The sequence below is a fragment of the Nomascus leucogenys genome, chromosome 4 (assembly GCF_006542625.1).
Source record: "Nomascus leucogenys isolate Asia chromosome 4, Asia_NLE_v1, whole genome shotgun sequence".
NCBI classification, from domain to species: Eukaryota; Metazoa; Chordata; class Mammalia; order Primates; family Hylobatidae; genus Nomascus; species Nomascus leucogenys.
In genome coordinates this window covers 72,942,855-72,960,686 of record NC_044384.1, presented here as the reverse complement: position 1 = coordinate 72,960,686, position 17,832 = coordinate 72,942,855, and the positions used below count along the sequence as shown (strand labels likewise).

At 45.9% G+C, this 17,832-nt stretch overlaps 1 protein-coding gene across 6 annotated transcripts in view; it reads right to left on the bottom strand.

The window, feature by feature from the left end:
* Nucleotides 1–616: 616 nt before the first annotated feature.
* Nucleotides 617–17,832, bottom strand: part of LDLRAD4 (low density lipoprotein receptor class A domain containing 4) — a 444,661-nt gene continuing 427,445 nt past the window's right edge. For all 6 annotated transcript variants that reach the window (XM_030810809.1, XM_030810810.1, XM_030810811.1 and 3 more), the window contains 2 exons: nucleotides 9,969–10,022; nucleotides 617–8,214 (listed from right to left, as the gene is read on the bottom strand). In XM_030810809.1, coding sequence (XP_030666669.1) covers nucleotides 7,684–8,214; nucleotides 9,969–10,022 — 585 coding nt within the window. In that variant the 3' untranslated portion in view covers nucleotides 617–7,683. The remainder of the gene's footprint in view (nucleotides 8,215–9,968; nucleotides 10,023–17,832) is intronic.

The following is a 17,832-nucleotide window of genomic DNA, read 5'->3' as shown; positions in this document are numbered from 1 at the left end:
TTTGGTAGATTGTGTGGGGTTTTGTGCACACACAGTCATCGTCTATGAACCCATATTCTTATTTACAGCATAGAGATAATACTATTCTAGTCTCTCGGTGTAGGAAATTTAGAGCCTCTCTGTTGTTACATTATCACTGACTAGAGACCTCCAATGCCAAGGAATTTAAAACACACACTGAGGGGGTCTGTTCCATTGTGGAATAGTTGTCATTGTTAGGAATCTTGTTCATATTTAGGGCTGAGCATTTCCGTTTTGTGTGACAGCCACCCAAAGACTTTGAGGCATCTAGAAAGTGCTCCCTGGGCACCTCAGGCGGGGTGAGCAGTTCCCCTGGGGACTCCTTGCATGAGGGCACCTGATGACTGTCTGAATGACCTGTGTAGAACCCAGCATTGGGAAAAGAATCATGATCTGACCAGAATTGCTTCTAGTAGAATATGAAGTAGTGATTTTTGAAAAGTCAGAGTGACTACAAGCTGAGTGGGAAGTTTAGCTAGGGAGCCATAAGAAGTATTTCTTTGAGACAGGTCTTAAAACACACAGCATTTTCCCCATGCACGTGCCTTGTTGCTGAAAGATAAAAAACAAAACAAAAACCCAAGGGACAAATGTATGCTGCTGATTATTTTTAATGATTTTTTGCTATGGTTTGACCACAGCATTAAGAACAAGCAGAAAAATCTGATTTCATAACTAACAAACAGCACTGAGAGCAACATCTTTCTTTAAAAGTATTGCAATTACAGACCTTAGGTCTAAGAACTACATCACCATTGCTCAGGTAAAAGAGGCAGATACGTGACAGGTGGAAATCTTTTTCTGTATATAACTGGGAATTATGTTGAAAAGTAAGCACAAATGTTTGTTAAAAAAGATTTTAATGACTTTTGATTATCATAGCTCACAACCAACTATTGAAAAGTTCAAATACAGTTGTACTTTTTTAGTAGATTGCTTTATAATAAAAATTAAATGAACTAAATGCTGTGAATAGTATTGTACATATTTTAAAATAGCCTTAAACTAGACAAGTATACAATTAGCATGATTTTTGAAAGCTATGAAATGAAAAATAGCAACATACCAACAAGCACATTAAAATGAACCAGTATCATTAACAGTAAAGTTTAAACCTCAATTCGTCCTGTAGAAAGGAAGCAATGGTGTGGTAACAAATTTTAGTACCTCTGAGTCTAGAACATTCTCATGCTCAACAGTTCTCCCACAAGGTTGGACCTGGGGGGTGGGAGCTTTGTTTCTGACAACAATGAGCCTCAGTTCTTAATGCTGAATCCCAAGGGGTGCACCCTACAGTATATGATGGAACCAACACATGGGTCTAGACACGCAGGATCCACAACAACAAGAGTGTCAACTTTTCACGGCTCTTTCAAACATACTAAGGGCTGACTTTTAATCCATTCAGCATTAAGAGTTGCATTGTAGAGTCAATTTCAGTTTAAGGATAATCGGTCATTTGTTTCCTGGATGTTAGGGGTATGATTATATTGTGATTTTCAAAGTCACAACATACGCCATGGAGCAAACAAAAACTTTGGAATTTATTAGACTCTACTCTGGTGGCAGAATAAGCTGATAATATGGGTCAGATGGGCAAAATTCCGTGAACTGCTCTTATGGACAACACTCGAAAGGATGCCCACACCCAAGATTCAACCGCAGTTTTAATGAACACGGTGTTATAAACTTTTCTTGTTCTTTTGTTTTAAAATTAGGGTATTTGAAGATAAATGCAGAGGTCACAATCAGACACTAAAAACTAAGCTGGAAGAGAGATGTAACAATATACAATTCCAAACGTAATTTCTAACTGATGGCAAAACCGAGTTTGCTTTTTGGGTCAGGATTACGATGGGACATGAATGGGAATGGATGAGAGGTCCTTCACTTGGCTGGCTGACAGCCAAGTCTCTTCTAGTGCTAACCCATAACTAAACACTTTTTCTAAGAACAGGGTGTTCTTGTAAGTGGATTTGTTTTTCCTGAGTATTCTTTCCCTACAATCTCTACTGTTACTTCATTGGCTCCACAGCTTCAGTTTGTAAAAGAAAAAGGCACAGAGAGACTTGGACACAGACGGTCACAGATGCCTCTGGAGCTGAACAAAGTCCTCTGCTGCAGGCTGATTTACTTATTCCTCTGACACAGTTTCTGCAATATTAACAACAAAAATGTGCACTTTTCACTGAGGCCTGACACCTTCATGATGCTACAGCAGGAGATAGATGCAGGAGATTATAAAGCAAGTTGAAAAACAACATTTTTCTGACTCAAATATAACTAACACTGGTCCAGCTGAGCATTACTAAAATGATTAAAATAAGAAGTGTCTAGTGGCAACCAAAAAGCTGTGGGATTTTTTAAAAAGTATTTTCTTTAAAGTGTTTTCACAGCAAAGATGCAACTTTCCATTGCTATATATACGCTGGTCATAAACTGTTGCTTGTTTGTTCACACTTCTTTCTCTTCTGTTATAATATCGATATTTAATAGGAAAATAAACTACATAGACTTTAATCTGTATGCATCCATTTGCAAATTTCCTTACAAAAGAGGACGAAGCACATAGGCATTCACAAATTCTATGCCATTTCTGTTAAAATTGGTATCATCTATACATTATATTACAGTATTAACAACTTTTTGTTCTACCCATTGGGTAGGATATGTGCATAATATATTCAACTTATATACAGCACCTTACAAATAAAAACATAAGAAAAGACAGACAACTGAAAAAAGCACCATTTTAAGTGAGGCACAACAAAGGTGGGAGCATCAAGTGCAGGAGGGGGCGGCTTGGTTCCTATATCTGCTGAACTCAGAACATGAGGCACCTTAGTTGCTGAAAAACTGACATGCAGATCTCTGACATGATAGGGGTATATCTACATATATATAATGTGCACGGATAGTGTATATATAATCTCTATAGCTCTAACCCTCTCCCGCATTACACAAAAACAAGGACACGCGGAGGGAAGAAAGAAAAGGATGAAGGAAGACATTGCTTTTTTAGCAAGATATTCCTACACTCAGACAGCAGCTTCCTAATGCATCCAGTTTGGGAAGCAGCAGCAGCAGCAGCAGCAGCAGCAAATGACTGTCTGACCCCGGCAGTAACATAAACTTGAACTCGGCAAAGGACACAGCGTGCTGGCTAATAAAGAATGCTGAAATCTTGGTTCCTAAAAAATATAGACCACTGCGAGGCTGAGTGCTTTCCATTGTCTGTTCACATCTCTGTGATCTGTGGAGGTGCTGGCAGCTGGCGGTGGTGGAAATGGTGAATGGTAAGCCACGCAGCTGCTGAGAACTAGCATTTAGGATCTGGGCTGGAAGCAACATTTTTTAATTTGTGACTTTCCTCGCACCAAGAAGGGGAAGTTCTCCTTTTGCCCACCTGTCATTCAATTGTCCTTTCACCTCAGTAGGCCAAGCATGCGGCATTCTCGGTCAGTGTGAGCAGGAGAGCAAAGGGCAGGCTGTGGGGCGTGTTCGTGGCATGAAGGCTTGGCTCCAAGCACTGGCTTTAATCACTTAAGCAAGCAACGCAAAAGTTAACAGAAACCAAGTATCTTTCCCAGTATTTTCTTTCATACACTGCTGAGCTTTGGAAAATTTTTGAAAAATGAATGGTACACAAAGTTAATGTTGCCATTCTAAGTAGCAAAATTCAATAAACGAGCAGTGCAGCAAGCCCCCGAGATGGGGGCGCATCCAGTCATGGCTGCGTGGGGGGCCGGGCTCCCTGCGCCCACAGCAGAATGTCTCTGAGCCTGCCAGTGACCAATGCCATGAGCCGGTCCTTTGAGGGAGGGCTTGGGACTGGGTGCTGTGTGTCTTTGTAGTAGCAACCAGTATCTGGCCTGAAGACATATTTGAAGTGCTCTGCACCAGAGCCTTCCTAAAAAGAAGAGCCGCTGGATGGAAGACAGAGGATGGGCCCTGTCAGAGACGGGAACTGTTGGTTGAGAGAGGAAGGCAGGGATTTGAATGGATTCTTCTAGGTCAGAGGAGCTTTCAAAAAGTGCTTCCTTTTGAGCCTTTCTCATTCTCATGAAGATTAAATAAAGGTGAAAGAGATCAAATGGAGATACGTAGAAGTTCAAGAAGTCCTCGCCTGGGTACAAAATTCCTCTGCTGGTGTCAGGAGGCCTCCCCCATTTACTGTTGGCCCCTATTTCCTGCCTCTTAAGTTTGAGCCAAAATTAGTGAATGGAAATGCAGTCCTCACGATAAATCTTTTAAAAATTCTCTTCTGCTCTCTTGGGATTTCTTGTGGCTTGGGTGTGTGTCCATGTGTTTGTGTGATGGGGAGGGTGAGGACATGCTTGTCAAGCTTCTGTATTAGTAAATTTTGGACACCAAAAATAGATCAACTATTGAAATATGTAATTTGCTTCATGAAATCTCTTTTCCATTAAGGATTGCGTCAGTATTTAAAAACAATGCTAGAGTTTCTGAAAAAGCAATGTATGCTGGAAGATTTCTTATAGATGGGATTCAAGATGCCTTGGGTCTCCTACACCTGGAACAAGGGACAACAGTCAGCAGTATGCCCAGGAGTGCCCATTCCCACCAAATGTTCTTCCTAACAATGCAATCCACACTTTGCTGGAATAATCTAAGATTATAAACCTATCATTGATTGCCCAAATCACTGGTTACTAAACTGGACCCATGGGTTCTATAAGCTAAAAAAAGTGTTCTTGAAAGAACAATAGGCCCCACTATGTAAGTGCATCTTCCCAATCGCTACTCTTTCAATGCCACGCTAGCCATGAGGCGACACGGTATGAACAGGTCAGCCACAACCTTCAAAAGAGCTACTATCTAAATCACCTTTTCCTTGTGCTGAAGGGAAACTACCAATTCATGTTATGACCTTGGCCTTTAAACTAATTCATTACAGAGCCCCAGCCTCGAAGACTTTTCAAAGTCATGGTTTGATATGTATGTGTCTTTAACTATTTAACAAAGGCAATTCTCTAGGGTGGTTGAATGGGAGGAGCCTCTTTCTTGAAAGAGGATTAAAGGTATCTGAATTACATAATTATCTCACCAATACTGTGGACATGTGCAAAACATTCATATACTCGCAGTTACTAAGGAATTCACAAGTCTCTGCTCTGAGCCCCTTCTTGAGGCAGGTAGAGAAGTAAGGACTGTGAAGCCATTTGAGAGCTAGCGCTGTGGGGTGCATCTCCTGCTTCACCAAAACTGCACGTGAGAACTGGAACGGTGGAATCACTCACCTCGCCTCTGTATCTGCGGGCACACCTGACCAACAATCCACTGCAAGTCCCTGCCAGCAGGGCCCGATGGGAACACAGGCTCCTCATCTTTGCCTGACAGAGGAAGAGAGGCTAATCTGGAGAGCCAGTGAACCTTCAGGGCTTCTCCAGGGTTGGGGAAGGTCCTCTCTGGCCCCAAGCCAATCTCTGCCCTGAGAGCTGGTTTCTCTCCAGCAGAGGCCTTCGAAGTGTCACTGGAACAAGACTGAATCCAGTCTCAGAACCTCCACTGTGACTCTCAACTGTATATACTTCCACACAGGGTTGTAAGCATGAGCTGACAACTGGTTCCCGTGTTTTTCCTCTCTCCTTTTAAGAGTGGGACTAGTTCTGTGGATGTTACTGTGTGCAAAGGACGAATGTAATGGAAATTCCAATGCTCAAAACAAACAAAAACCAGTGACCTAGCTACAGAGGTAAGAAGCAGAAGGGCACAGACCAGGATCAGACAACTCTTGGGGTTTGGAACAGTCTCTCCAGTTACAGCACAGAGCCACCGCACTGAGGGATCACCTTCAAGACCCACAGACAGACACAAACACACACACGCGGTTTTGGCTTTAAAGCTGCATAGATGGGAGTCATGGAATCATCATTCCAGCTCATCTTGTTATGTGAAGAGGCCACAGAGGCCCACCCTCCACATGGCAGACTGTACTGCAGATAAGCCCTTCTCCACGCGCAGTGTCTGCTAAACGTGTTGGCTGCTGCTCTTATAAAAGCCAGTGCTTACATCTGCAGAAAAAAGTTATTTTTTTCATTGTATATAAGACTGAATATTTGTAAATATCAGGAATATTAAAACTAACAATATTTAAAATTAGTTTTCTAGTTGCATTTTAACTGCATGTTGTGCTTTTTACCCGGTGCTCTTCAGTCACTTGCCCCCTCCACTGTTCTCTGACTGTCCAGTTTTTGCCTTCAGTACAAAAGCTGGCCTGGGGAAGGGTTTGGTAGAATCCTGTGGGAATTTGGGTAGGTTTTGAGCACTGCATTCCTTTAAGAATGCTATGCTAATACTAGTGACATACAATAACCCACAATGGCTTATTACCACGATCAGCAACATGGCATTCTTCCATCATTTCTAGGGGCTTCCAAAGCATAAGAAACCACCACCCACACCACTCCCACACAAAGTTCTGGGAAGGCTGGATGTGGGGTGGCTGCTGAGAGCCTCCTGTGAACTGAGCAGCCCTGCAGAACTGAACAAAGCTGTCGAGGAAAGGGGAGAGGCAATGGGAATATACTGAGGAGTCACATATTTCAACAGTATGCAGAATAACCACCTTGCATTTTAAACAATTTATTGCATAAAATAAGGTATGTATTTGAATATATTTCATGCTATAGTGAAAAAAATCTAAATTACTGAAGAAATTGCACTGCTGGAGGATGAGGGCAGCACTGCATGATACTGGATCCATAAATGCATGTGTTCATTTTCTCATAAACTATGCAGCCTAAGATTAGCAGAGTAACTCAAAATAACAAGTCAGAAATGCTGGAACTTAATCTTCCCTATCTTCCATCCAAAAGTCTCCAAAAGCTTCAGCGATGCACTGCCATTTGATGCAAACTCCTGCAACAATAATGACTTTTTTGATTTACGTAAGTTGGTAAAATGTTAGGCTACGTCCCCAAATATCTTTTCTTGGATGATTCTGGGGACCACTCCAGGATATTCCTTGGGCCTGATTACAATCCACAGGTGAAAAGACAACATACAGAACTTCACGTAAAACAGTTCCCTCGTAAATATTTTCAACATTAAGATAGTGCAACTTTTAAAACACATCATCACAACACAAAGGAGCTCCTTGCACTCATCTAACTTCTCCACTTTATACCTTGGCACACAAAACAGGAATTTTGATTCATATTTTTAAAACAAAATAAAAATTCCACACCTTAGGAGAAAAAGCGAACTGGCTGGTTCTTCCCCACAATAATATATAATAATGCTTCCTTCTTTATTCAGTTAATTATAAAACAGGCCATTCTGGCCTCATTTATCTGCAAAGTCTCCTTTCACAATTAAATAAATCAAATACCTCTGTGGGTTTTATTTCATGATATCTTCAAAGCATCCCTTTCTCTGTTTTCCCCTGCCCACACCCCCATCCCAACCCCTGTCCCCAAATAAACACTGTTTGCGGTCAGACCAGATGGAAGTTTGTATCATTTCAGTCTAGTTTGCATGCAATTCCCCTAAAAGGAATCAGAAACAAAGACCATGTTTGCTCATTTGGTTTTACTTATTTGTACCATGTGAAACTGAACAACACTGTGCGTAGGAGGGGCCCAGAGGCCGCTTCCCTCCTTGGTTTCTTTCTCCAGCTGAAGTGCACGTTGGAGGGAATCAGACCAGGTTCCCAGGCTTCCTATCTTTGCCTTTGATGGGTACTATTGTGCTCTCTGCATTGTTCTGCTGAAACTGCAGTCTGCTGCCCCTGTGTGCGTTGCTGCGCTGGTGATGGAGGAAAGAGGCGCCTGGGTGGTGGCCCATCACCTCGCTGTATGTGGGGGGCGGCCCCTCCATCCTCCCGTTACTGCTGCAGGTGCTTGCACTGATGCCCGAGTTGCTGCTGGGTGGGCACGGGCCCCCGCTGTACATAGCAATGTCTATCAAATCACTGTCAAATATGGTTCGGTTGGGTGGGGCCCTCACGGACTCTCGGTTGAGTTCCATCTGCTGTTCAGGGTCCCGGAGCTGCAGGGTGCAGGGCCCCTGGTAAGGAGGTGGCTCTTCACCGTCGGACAGGGAGATGGTGGGAGGAAGATCAATCTCGTGCTGCACATAGGGGTAGGTGGGCTGGAAGCGGCTGAAGCGATCCCTCTGGATGAAGGACGGCGCTGTGAACCTGTCCCTGGACCGCGGGGCATGCATGATCTAGAAGGAAAAGAGGAGAGGCTTGAAGATGGTTTGGGCACAATGATGACCATAAATGTGTCAGAATCAAGGAAAGTCACGCTTGGTCTGTGTTCCTACCAGTTTGAACACCATCTCCCAGGAAAAAAACAAACAAAAAACAAACAACAAACAAACAAACAAACAAAAACAGGAAAATCCAATTCCAGAAAAAAAGTGTACTTTTCTGATTCCTTATGACAGACCACTCACCTTGCCAAATCCCAGCGCATCCAGGAGGGCTGAGCAATGGAGAGCTGTGGGTAATGGAAAGCTTGGGCTCCTGGGAGTTACTGTGCATGCTACGTGTGCATTTTCCCCTTGGAAACAGAACACACTAGGAACTCCAAGAGTCACAGGGCGAAGAGCACTGTGGCCTGCACTCCAGTGACCTCGTCCAGGCCTCGGCTTCTCTATAACTTACGAGGACAGGACAGGGCTACCTGCTTTCTCAGGTCCCTGCCAGCTCTAGAACCTAGAACCTATGATTCAGAAAAGTAAGGAGGGGCTCCGAGTTTTTATTTTTATTTAATTTTTTATCTTAATTTTTTTTTTTTTTTTTTTTGAGACAGGGTCTGGCTCGGCCACCCAGGCTGGAGTGCAGTGGCGCCATCTTGGCTTATTGCAACCTCAACCTTCTGGGCTCAAGTGATTCTCCCATCTCAACCTCCTGAGTAGCTGTACTACAGGTGCACACCACCATGCCTAGCTTTTTTTTTTTTCTTTTTTGAGATGGGGTTTTGTCATTGCATAGGCTTGTCTTGAACTCCTGAGCTTAAGTGACCCACCCACCTCGGCTTCCTAAAGTGCTAGGATTACAGTCATGAGCTACTGCGCCGGCCAGGACTCTGAGTAAGCAGAAGTTATAACTTCACACAGTGGTACGTGGAGCAGATACAAAGCATTGGGTCGATTTATTAATTACTTAGAGAAGATTATTGCCCTACCAATTACTTTTTAACAAATCCCCCAAAAACGACTGTTTTTTCTTTGTGGCTCCTGGACTTTTCCAGTTATTTGGAATCTGAGTAAAAGTTTCCTGTAGTTATTTTTAGTCACTGACATGAAAAATGTTTTTTACTCAAGTAAATATGATTATAGTAATTTATTTTTTCAAAATGAATCCAGGTAGTACATTTCTTACAAAATCTTCTCATTTGTTCTACCATCCCAGTTTCTTCTAGGAGACGGCTCTTTTATATATGTATATATACACACACACGCATATATGCATAGATGTGTATGTGTGTGTATACATATATGTGTATATACATGCATTTAATATACACACATAACTACACACATACATAGAGATATTAATTTCTCTCACACCATTATTTCTAACTTAAAGGCAAAAAATGTTATTTTAAAATCCACATTATTACACTTCGAGATGTGGGAATGAATCATGCTATGATATTTATAAACTAGGCCCACACTTGCCAAGGCACATTAGTAGAAGCTTATGGGATCATGTAAAGATAAGTGATTCTCAAATTGTTTTTGATAAGGAGCTTTAGACTAGCAGGAATAATCCCTGGAAGATTCTAGGGGAAGTCCCCTCCCGCTTTTGACCAAAGTTCTAGGCAATGCCTTCCTCCAAAAGTGTCAGCCCACGTGGTGAGGCCCCCTCCCCTTCCACCCAACGTGGCAGCGACACGCCCCCTTCATCCCCCTCCCCCCCGCCCCCCCGCCCCCGCCGTCTCCCGCAGCCCTCACCTCCTGGGGCCCCTTACCTCCGAGGCGCCCGGCCGAGATGCGGCGCTGTCTGAAGGCCACAGGCACCCTTCCTGGCAGAGGGGAAGGGGAGGAGAGTGGGGAACAAGAAACAGAGGAAAATCATTAGCCCCGCAGCACCTAAAGACATGAACCACAACTTCTGGAAACGGGGATCTGCATAAAACGTGGAGCGAGACCGGGCACCATGGCTCACGCCTGTAATCCCAGCACTTTAGGAGGCAGAGGCGGATGGATCACGAGGTCAGGAGTTCGAGACCAGCCTGGCCAACATGGTGAAACCCCATTTCTACTAAAAATACAAAAATTAGTTGGGCGTGGTGGCGGGTGCCTTTAATCTCAGCTACTCGGGAGGCTGAGGCAGGAGAATCGCTTGAACCCAGGGGGCGAAGGTTGCAGTGAGCCGAGATCTTGCCACTGCACTCCAGCCTGGGCGACAGAGTAAGACTCCGTATCAAAAAAACAAAAACAAAAAAACAAAAACCAAAAAACAGATAAATAAATTAAAAAACGTGGAGCGAGAAAGAGCTGGTCCCTTTTCAGACCTCTTGTCTACATGGAGGGCTGTGAACAAAAGGAAACATGGAAAAGTTGAACTCCTGGCCAGATTAGATTTGAAGTGGAATATGGCTCACTCTCTACACCTGTGTGCTTGAAATACATTCAAGATGACTGTCCAACCGCATTCAGTGGCCGCCCGACGAGGGCAGGCTGGGTTGAGGAAGCCCTGGCAGAGGTGGCCCCGGGCCCGCCCGTGCCCTGCCCGGCCTCCAGCAGAGGCGCAAGTCCGCGCTCGCAGTGGACGGCCCTTTCCGAGCCTGGGCTCAGGATCCCCCAGCGAGTGTCTTCTCCAGTCCGCTTATTCACAGGGCAATTGCAACTTCACATCTGGTGAGTTAGTATCTTTTTTCAAAAACGCTTGGCTAGATTGACAAGGTGACAGCCAGCCACAGGCCTCAGCAAAGATTCTTTCCAAGGCCCCACGCGTGCTGGAAAAAAAAAGTACGCGTGGTACCCTTTGTAGCCCAGAGTGTGGCTGTCAGCAGGGTCCGCGGGGCTGTCGGCCGTCACGGGATAGCGGGAACTCAGCGTGGAGGGGCCCGCGTTTGGGGAATTCTGAGCCTCCGATGGCCCTGGCGCCAGCAGCGAGGGACGGCGCGGACAGAAACACCGCGCCCCGCGTTCGTCCAACACGGCCCTTTCCCAAGATACTCGGGGACATCCTGGAATCAGTGGCAAACGTATACGGCGGTCCAGCTGTGCGGAGACGAAGGGTGGGCTCAGGGACCGCCTGTAACAGGACGGAAGGGCCCCGCCTGGCGGGCACAGACGAGAGCGGGGGTCCGGCGCCAGCGGGGCGGAAGTGGGAAGGGGGCGGAGGCGCTCCCACCGCCCAGGGCCCAGGCTCCGCCCGCAGGGGCGCTCCTCGCTCCGGGAGCCCAGTCAGCCGCAGCCAGGAACGCCGCCGGGTCCATCTGCGGGGCACTGAGGGGCTGAGCGGTTCCTGAAAACGTAGTGACTGTCCCCAGTGGCCTTATTTCCCGAAAAACGAGCAAACCCGGCCAAGTGCCCACAGGAGCCCCCGTCCAGCCTGGCTGCGCCCCCGAGGCCCAGCCCTCGGCTGACCCAGCGCCCCGCTCCCCTCGCCGCACCCCACGCCGACAGGCGGCCGCGCCACCCCGGACAGGAAACCGCCCGAGGCGCGCCTGCTGCTCCTCTGGGCCGCCGCCTCTCTCCCTCACCCCAGTTCTCGGTCCCGCATCTCCCTCGCCCGCCGCAGGCCCCGGCGGCAGCAGAACAGGCGCAGGCCCCTGTTTGGCAGCACTGAGTGTCTGGGCAGAGGTCGCTGCGCTAGGCGGCACCCGCTGCGGCTTCCCTGAATGCAAGGACTATCTTAACCTATCTAATCAATCGATGGATCCATCTATCTCTGTCTAATCTGTTTCTCTCTATTCATTCATCCATCTAATCTATCCATCTATCCTTCTAATCTATCTCTATCCATTTGTCTCTGCCTATCCAACTTGCCCATTCATCAAGCAATCTAGGCTATCTATCTAAATATCTGTATCTCTCTCTCTATCCATCCATCCATCCATCTATCTAATCCATCTATTGAGATGGGGATCTCGCTATGCTGCCCAAGCTGATCTTGAACTCCTGGGCTCAAGTGATCTTGCCTCAGCCTGCTAAAGTGCTGAAATCACCATGCCCAGCTAAAGGACTCTCTTCCTCTCTGGGAAATTCACAGTACCCATAACTAAGAATTGTTGCTGTTGACATCTCATCAGACTTGTCTCATCTTTTCCTCTATATGTGTACTTTAAAAAATTACACACGTAATACATGTATACATTCTCCCTTGTACCACACACAACCAAAGCCATTCTAGAGTCCCAAATCCACCCATATCCTGGTGCTGCACCTCTGCACTGTGTCTTTTTAATAATGCATTTCCCAGACCTACGTGCATGACACATATTGTTTAATTTGTTAAATAAGTAACTAAATTCTTTCTTAAGGCCTGTGAACCCAGGTGCCCCTCTTCTCCATTCCCTCTCTCTCTCATTGGCCTTATCCAGCCTGTCAGCAGGTCTTCTAACGCATCCCACCGAGAGTTCCTGAGGCCAGGAAAGGGGTGCAGAGGGTAACGCAGGGCATGCCTGCAGCCCTGGGGTCTCCTCCCGGCCACACCACCTTCCTCAGCCTTGCTGCCCGGGCCAAGCCAGCCCTGGACCTTTCCCAGGTCAGCCCACCAGTGTGGGTCCCATCTGCTCCTGTTGCTCAAAACAAGGGCACAATTGTTATCTATTCATTTTGCTTGCCAGGGTGGAAAAGGGTGTTCTGCCCTGAGGTTCTCAAAGCCTGAGAACCAAGCCTGGAGCAGGAGGAGAGTTGGCCACTGGTAGAGAGGAGTTCAGGCCATTCCTGCCTTGGGACATCTGTCAGACGGGATGGCCTGGAGATGGGAACTTTTCCTGCCTGGCTTTTGTTTTTTGCAGGAATAACGTAACAGCAAAATTAAAAATCCAAAATGGGAGGAAATGCATCTATAGTCCCATCATCCTAATACTTGAACGGATTTCATTTTTTTTTTTTTTTTTTTGAGACGGAATCTCGCTCTGTTGCCCAGGCTGGAGTGCAGTGGTGGGATCTCGGCTCACTGCAAGCTCCACCTCCTGGGTTCACGCCATTCTCCCACCTCAGCCTACCGAGTAGCTGGGACTACAGGCGCCCGCCACCACGCCCGACTAATTTTGTCTTTTTTGTATTGTTAGTAGAGACGGGGTTCCACCATGTTAGCCAGGATGGTCTCGATCTCCTGACCTTGTGATTCGCTCGCCTTGGCCTCCCAAAGTGCTGGGATTACAGGCATGAGCCACTGCACCTTGCCAATTTCTTTAAGTGCTTTTCTAATGCTTGTTCATTTGCATATATTAAATTTATACAGTTGTAACCATAATGTGGCCAGAGTTGTGTATTCTCTTCTTCACAGAGTATAACATAAGCACTTTCCTCTACCACCACCAGTTTTTTCCAGCTTTATTGAGGTATAATAATATAACAAAAATTATGACTACATAATAATATATTTAACTATTTACTGACAATTGCCCCCTGCCCCAATTTATTTACTTTTATAGGAAACTTTTTTCCCAGGCCTTTCACCCACACGGTACATGGGGACATTATAACTATGACATGCTGTGGTGGAACAGCTTGAGACCAAAACCCGAGAAGGCTGGCATTCCAGCTCTGTGCCCCAGGCTGCTACACAGAAAAGCCAGATGGGAAGACTGACTGGAGTTCTAGAAAGGCTGAAACCCAACCACCCCGTACCATTAGCTGATGCTCACTCCACAGCCTTCTCTGGTCATTCCACCAAGGCTGTCACACGCTGACTGTTGGCAAGGTCACCGTCTTTAGCCCTTAAACCTCTTGTGCTGCTAGTGAAGCCTGCTGGCTCCTGCTCCATCTCTGTCAAACAAGGATTTGACTCTGTGACCGGTGTCCTCCAAGGGGCTTGTGCCAACTGAGAGAGTGCAGATAGTTGAGTACAAAGATGTGTCTCCCTTGTCTAGGTTGGGGGTCTCTTCACTCACCCCACATGCTACGGAGAACATTTTCAGGGAGAAGGGGGCTCACTACACAGCTAGCTTCCGCTCAGATGGCAGCATTCCCGCATCCTCATTATGGGGCCAATTTTAATCAACAATGAGGGCACTGATGTTCTCAGCTAATGCTTGCATTGTTGTATTACTCAAAATAAGCTGTGAAATAAGATAATACTTAAAGTAGTTCACAGAATTTTAAGCAATAGGAACAAAACTTTGTTAATAACTTCATATAGGCTGAAATGCATTCCCTGTCTTGTAGGCTATTTCCTTTTAAGAACAACCAAAAGGGAGGCAGCCATTCACCCAGCTGTTCATTCATGACCTCACTATACATGTACTGAATACTTCCTTGCAGCGGGTCTCAGTCCTCTTCCATTGCAAAATGTGAGCAGATGTGCACATGTCCAACAGATACTGGTGCTGCATGTCCCCAAGGGGTGGGAGACAGGGGCTCTGCACAGTTCCCAGGGCTCATGGAGTCACTCTAAACCCAAGAAACTCAACAAAGCATCCTAGAATGCCAGTGGGTTAGAGGGACATTACTCTAGGGATCACTTTGAATGAATTCCAGTTTACTTTTTAAGTTACATTACTCTCAAATCACTCATGTTTGACCATTATAAGGACCAGTTCCTTGAGACCCACATCACACTGAGCAGGACTTATCAGGGGCTGTTATACCTGCCCCAGGATGCTTACGAGAGGGCACCTGCTCTGGGGGCACACAGGTCTGGCAGCAGCTTTCAGAGGCCTCTTGTATGTGCACTGCCTTGCAAGCATGTTTTTATTCTCTTACTTTCTCCCTGGAATGAAGGCACTAACAAAAAAGGTAACAAGAATTACCTGATGACAATTTAATATTACACAGATGGAGGCTACCACTATCAGCATTGGTATATATCTGTAAGGGTAAGAAGTCTCTGAGGCAGGTAGCCATTGCATAGGCTAGAATTCTGGCCATGTTTTTCATTTTTAAATTTAAAACATTTTTATTTATTATTTTTTTAAGAGACAAAGTCTATGTTGCCCAGGCTGGAGAGCAGCACATTTTCATAAATGTGCTCATAGCATTGAACTCCTGGCCTCAAACCATCCTCCCACCTCAGCCTCCCGGATAGCTGGGACTACAGGTGTGTGCCACCGAGCTCAGCTTCTGCCACTTTCCAAACTGTGACCTCAGGCAGCTCATTTAGTTTCTCCCAGCCTCAGTTTCCTTATTTGTAAAAAGAGGTTGTCATGAGGCTCAAATACCATTTACGAGAATTCCTTAGCACAGTGCCTTAAATAAGCTTCGGCAAACGGTAGCTCTTCTCATCACAGGTAATGGTTACTTGCTGTTGTTATGCACAGTTAAAGGGGGATAAATTTCCATTATCTCTCTCTTTTTTTGTTGTTTTTGTTTTTTGTTGAGACGGAGTCTTGCTCTGTTGCCCAGGCTGGAGTGCAGTGGCATGATCTTGGCTCACTGCAACCTCCGCCTCCCGGGTCCAAGCGATTCTCCTGCCTCAGCCTCCTGAGTAGCTGGGACTACAGGCATGCACCACCATGCCCGGCTAATTTTTGTATTTTTAGTAGAGACAGGGTTTCACTATGTTGGCAAGGTTGGTCTCGAACTCCTGACCTCAAGTGATTCACCCACCTTAGCCTCCCAAAGTGCTGGGATTACAGGCGTGAGCCACCGCACCCAGCCTAATTTCCATTAACTCTTTTAAGATATTCCTTTAAAGACAACAAGTTCATTGACATTTCCTTATTATTTTTTTAAACCGTATTCCAAAGGTGGTGTTTTGAATGGAAAGGCTGAGGAATGGGGGCAGCTTAAGCAATGTTGTGTTAATTCCAGATTTCTTCAGGAGCTTTCTCCTAAGGTTGGGTGCTGCATTAACCAAGAGTCTCCTCACAGGCAAGTTCTTCTCTGGCTCTGGCTACATGGTTTCACTAGAACCCCAGGTGCTACACAAACCAACGGCCCGCCACTGCATAAAGACTATCTGTGCTCTTAAAACGTTAGCTCAGCATGGCAATCAGCTGCCCACCGAGGCAGTCACCATGACTACAAACCTCAGCAGAGATTATCTGTACCATGCGCTGTTTTCTTGATGTCATGAGGTCACACAGGGAGGCAGTGGATGGGGTTAAAAAAAAAAAAAAAAACTTTAGGCTAGGCATGGTGGCTCATGCCTGTAATCCCAGAATTTTGCGAGGCTAAGGTGAGTGGATCACCTGAGGTCAGGAGTTGAAGACCAGTCTGGCCAGTATGGTAAAACCCTGTCTCTATTGAAAATACAAAAATTAGCCAGGTGTAGGGGTGGGTGCCTGTAATCCCAGCTACTCGGGAGGCTGAGGCAGGAGAATCACTTAAACCCAGGAGGCAGAGGTTGCAGTGAGCCGAGGTCATGCCACTGTACTTCAGCCTGGGCGACAAGAGCGAGACTCCATCTCAAAAAAAAAAAAAAAATTGCTGGGTGCGGTAGTTCATGCTTATAATCCCAGCATTTTGGGAGGCCAAGGCAGGCAGATCACCTGAGGTCAGGAGTTCAAGACCAGCCTGGCCAACATGGTGAAAAACCGTCTCTACTAAAAATACAAAAAAAATTTAGCTGGGCACAGTGGTGCACGCCTGCAGTCCCAGCTACTCAGGAGGCTGAGGCAGGAGAATTGTTTGAACCTGGGAGGCGGAGGTTGTAGTGAGCAGAGATCATGCCACTGCACTCCAGCCTGGGCAACAGAGCAAGACTCCATCTCAAAACAAAAACAACTTTATAACATTCATCTTTGTGAAAAGTTTTTATTTTCCTTTGGGCTTTTTTTTTTTTTCTAAAATGAAATCTGTATTGTGAACGAATACAGTGGACCATTGAACAACATGTGTTTAAACCTGGCTGTTCCACTAAAATGCAGATTTTTTTCAACCCAATGTGTATTCATGAGATGGAAAAGCCTCTCATACGGAGGGGCCGACCTCTTTGGTCCACGGGTTCAGCAGGACAGACTGCGGGCCTTGAGCATGCTGGGACTGTGGTGAGGTCCTAGAACCAATCCCCCGAGGGTACCAAGGAAGAGCTGGGCCTTGCTGTTTGTCATTCTCCTGCGAGTGTAGTCACTGTCAGACAATCACTCCTGTTTGAACATCTCTGAGTAGGATGAGAACATTTTTCTTTGGGGTCTATAAGGCTGTGGGCAGGGTTTTGACAGCAGTAAACATGCCAAAGGCAGAGGCTTTCCTGAGACAGTCCCTAGCCGATATCCACAGAAGGCACAATCACACACACACACACGTGGGCATAGCTGTCTTCTCTGCCATGTACACTTGGAATTATAACGTTAGTCTAGTGTTCTGGCCTCTCTGGCTTGGCCCTGGAAGTTGCCCCCATGGGCGTCTCCAGACAGCATGGCTGCCCAGACCCAGGGACCACCCTGAGGGGCTGGCTGGTCAAATGACTCTACTGAATCCAGACTTTTTATTCCTACATCTATAGAAAAGGGACGCAGAACGGTTCCAAATCTTGCAGGCTTGAGGACAGCCATTTTCAGACTCCTTTACACTTGAGCAATCTGTTTCATATTTTCTTCCTTCTGAATGGTCAGTGAACAGCCACACTAACAGGAAAACTCCCCACAAATTCAATCTGCTTGACACCAAAACATTTGCATTAAAGAGAAAAAATATCACCGGATCTTCCAAATGATTGTCTTTATGGTACTGAAAATCAAGATGTGTTATTTGCAGATCTGGAGCACAGTG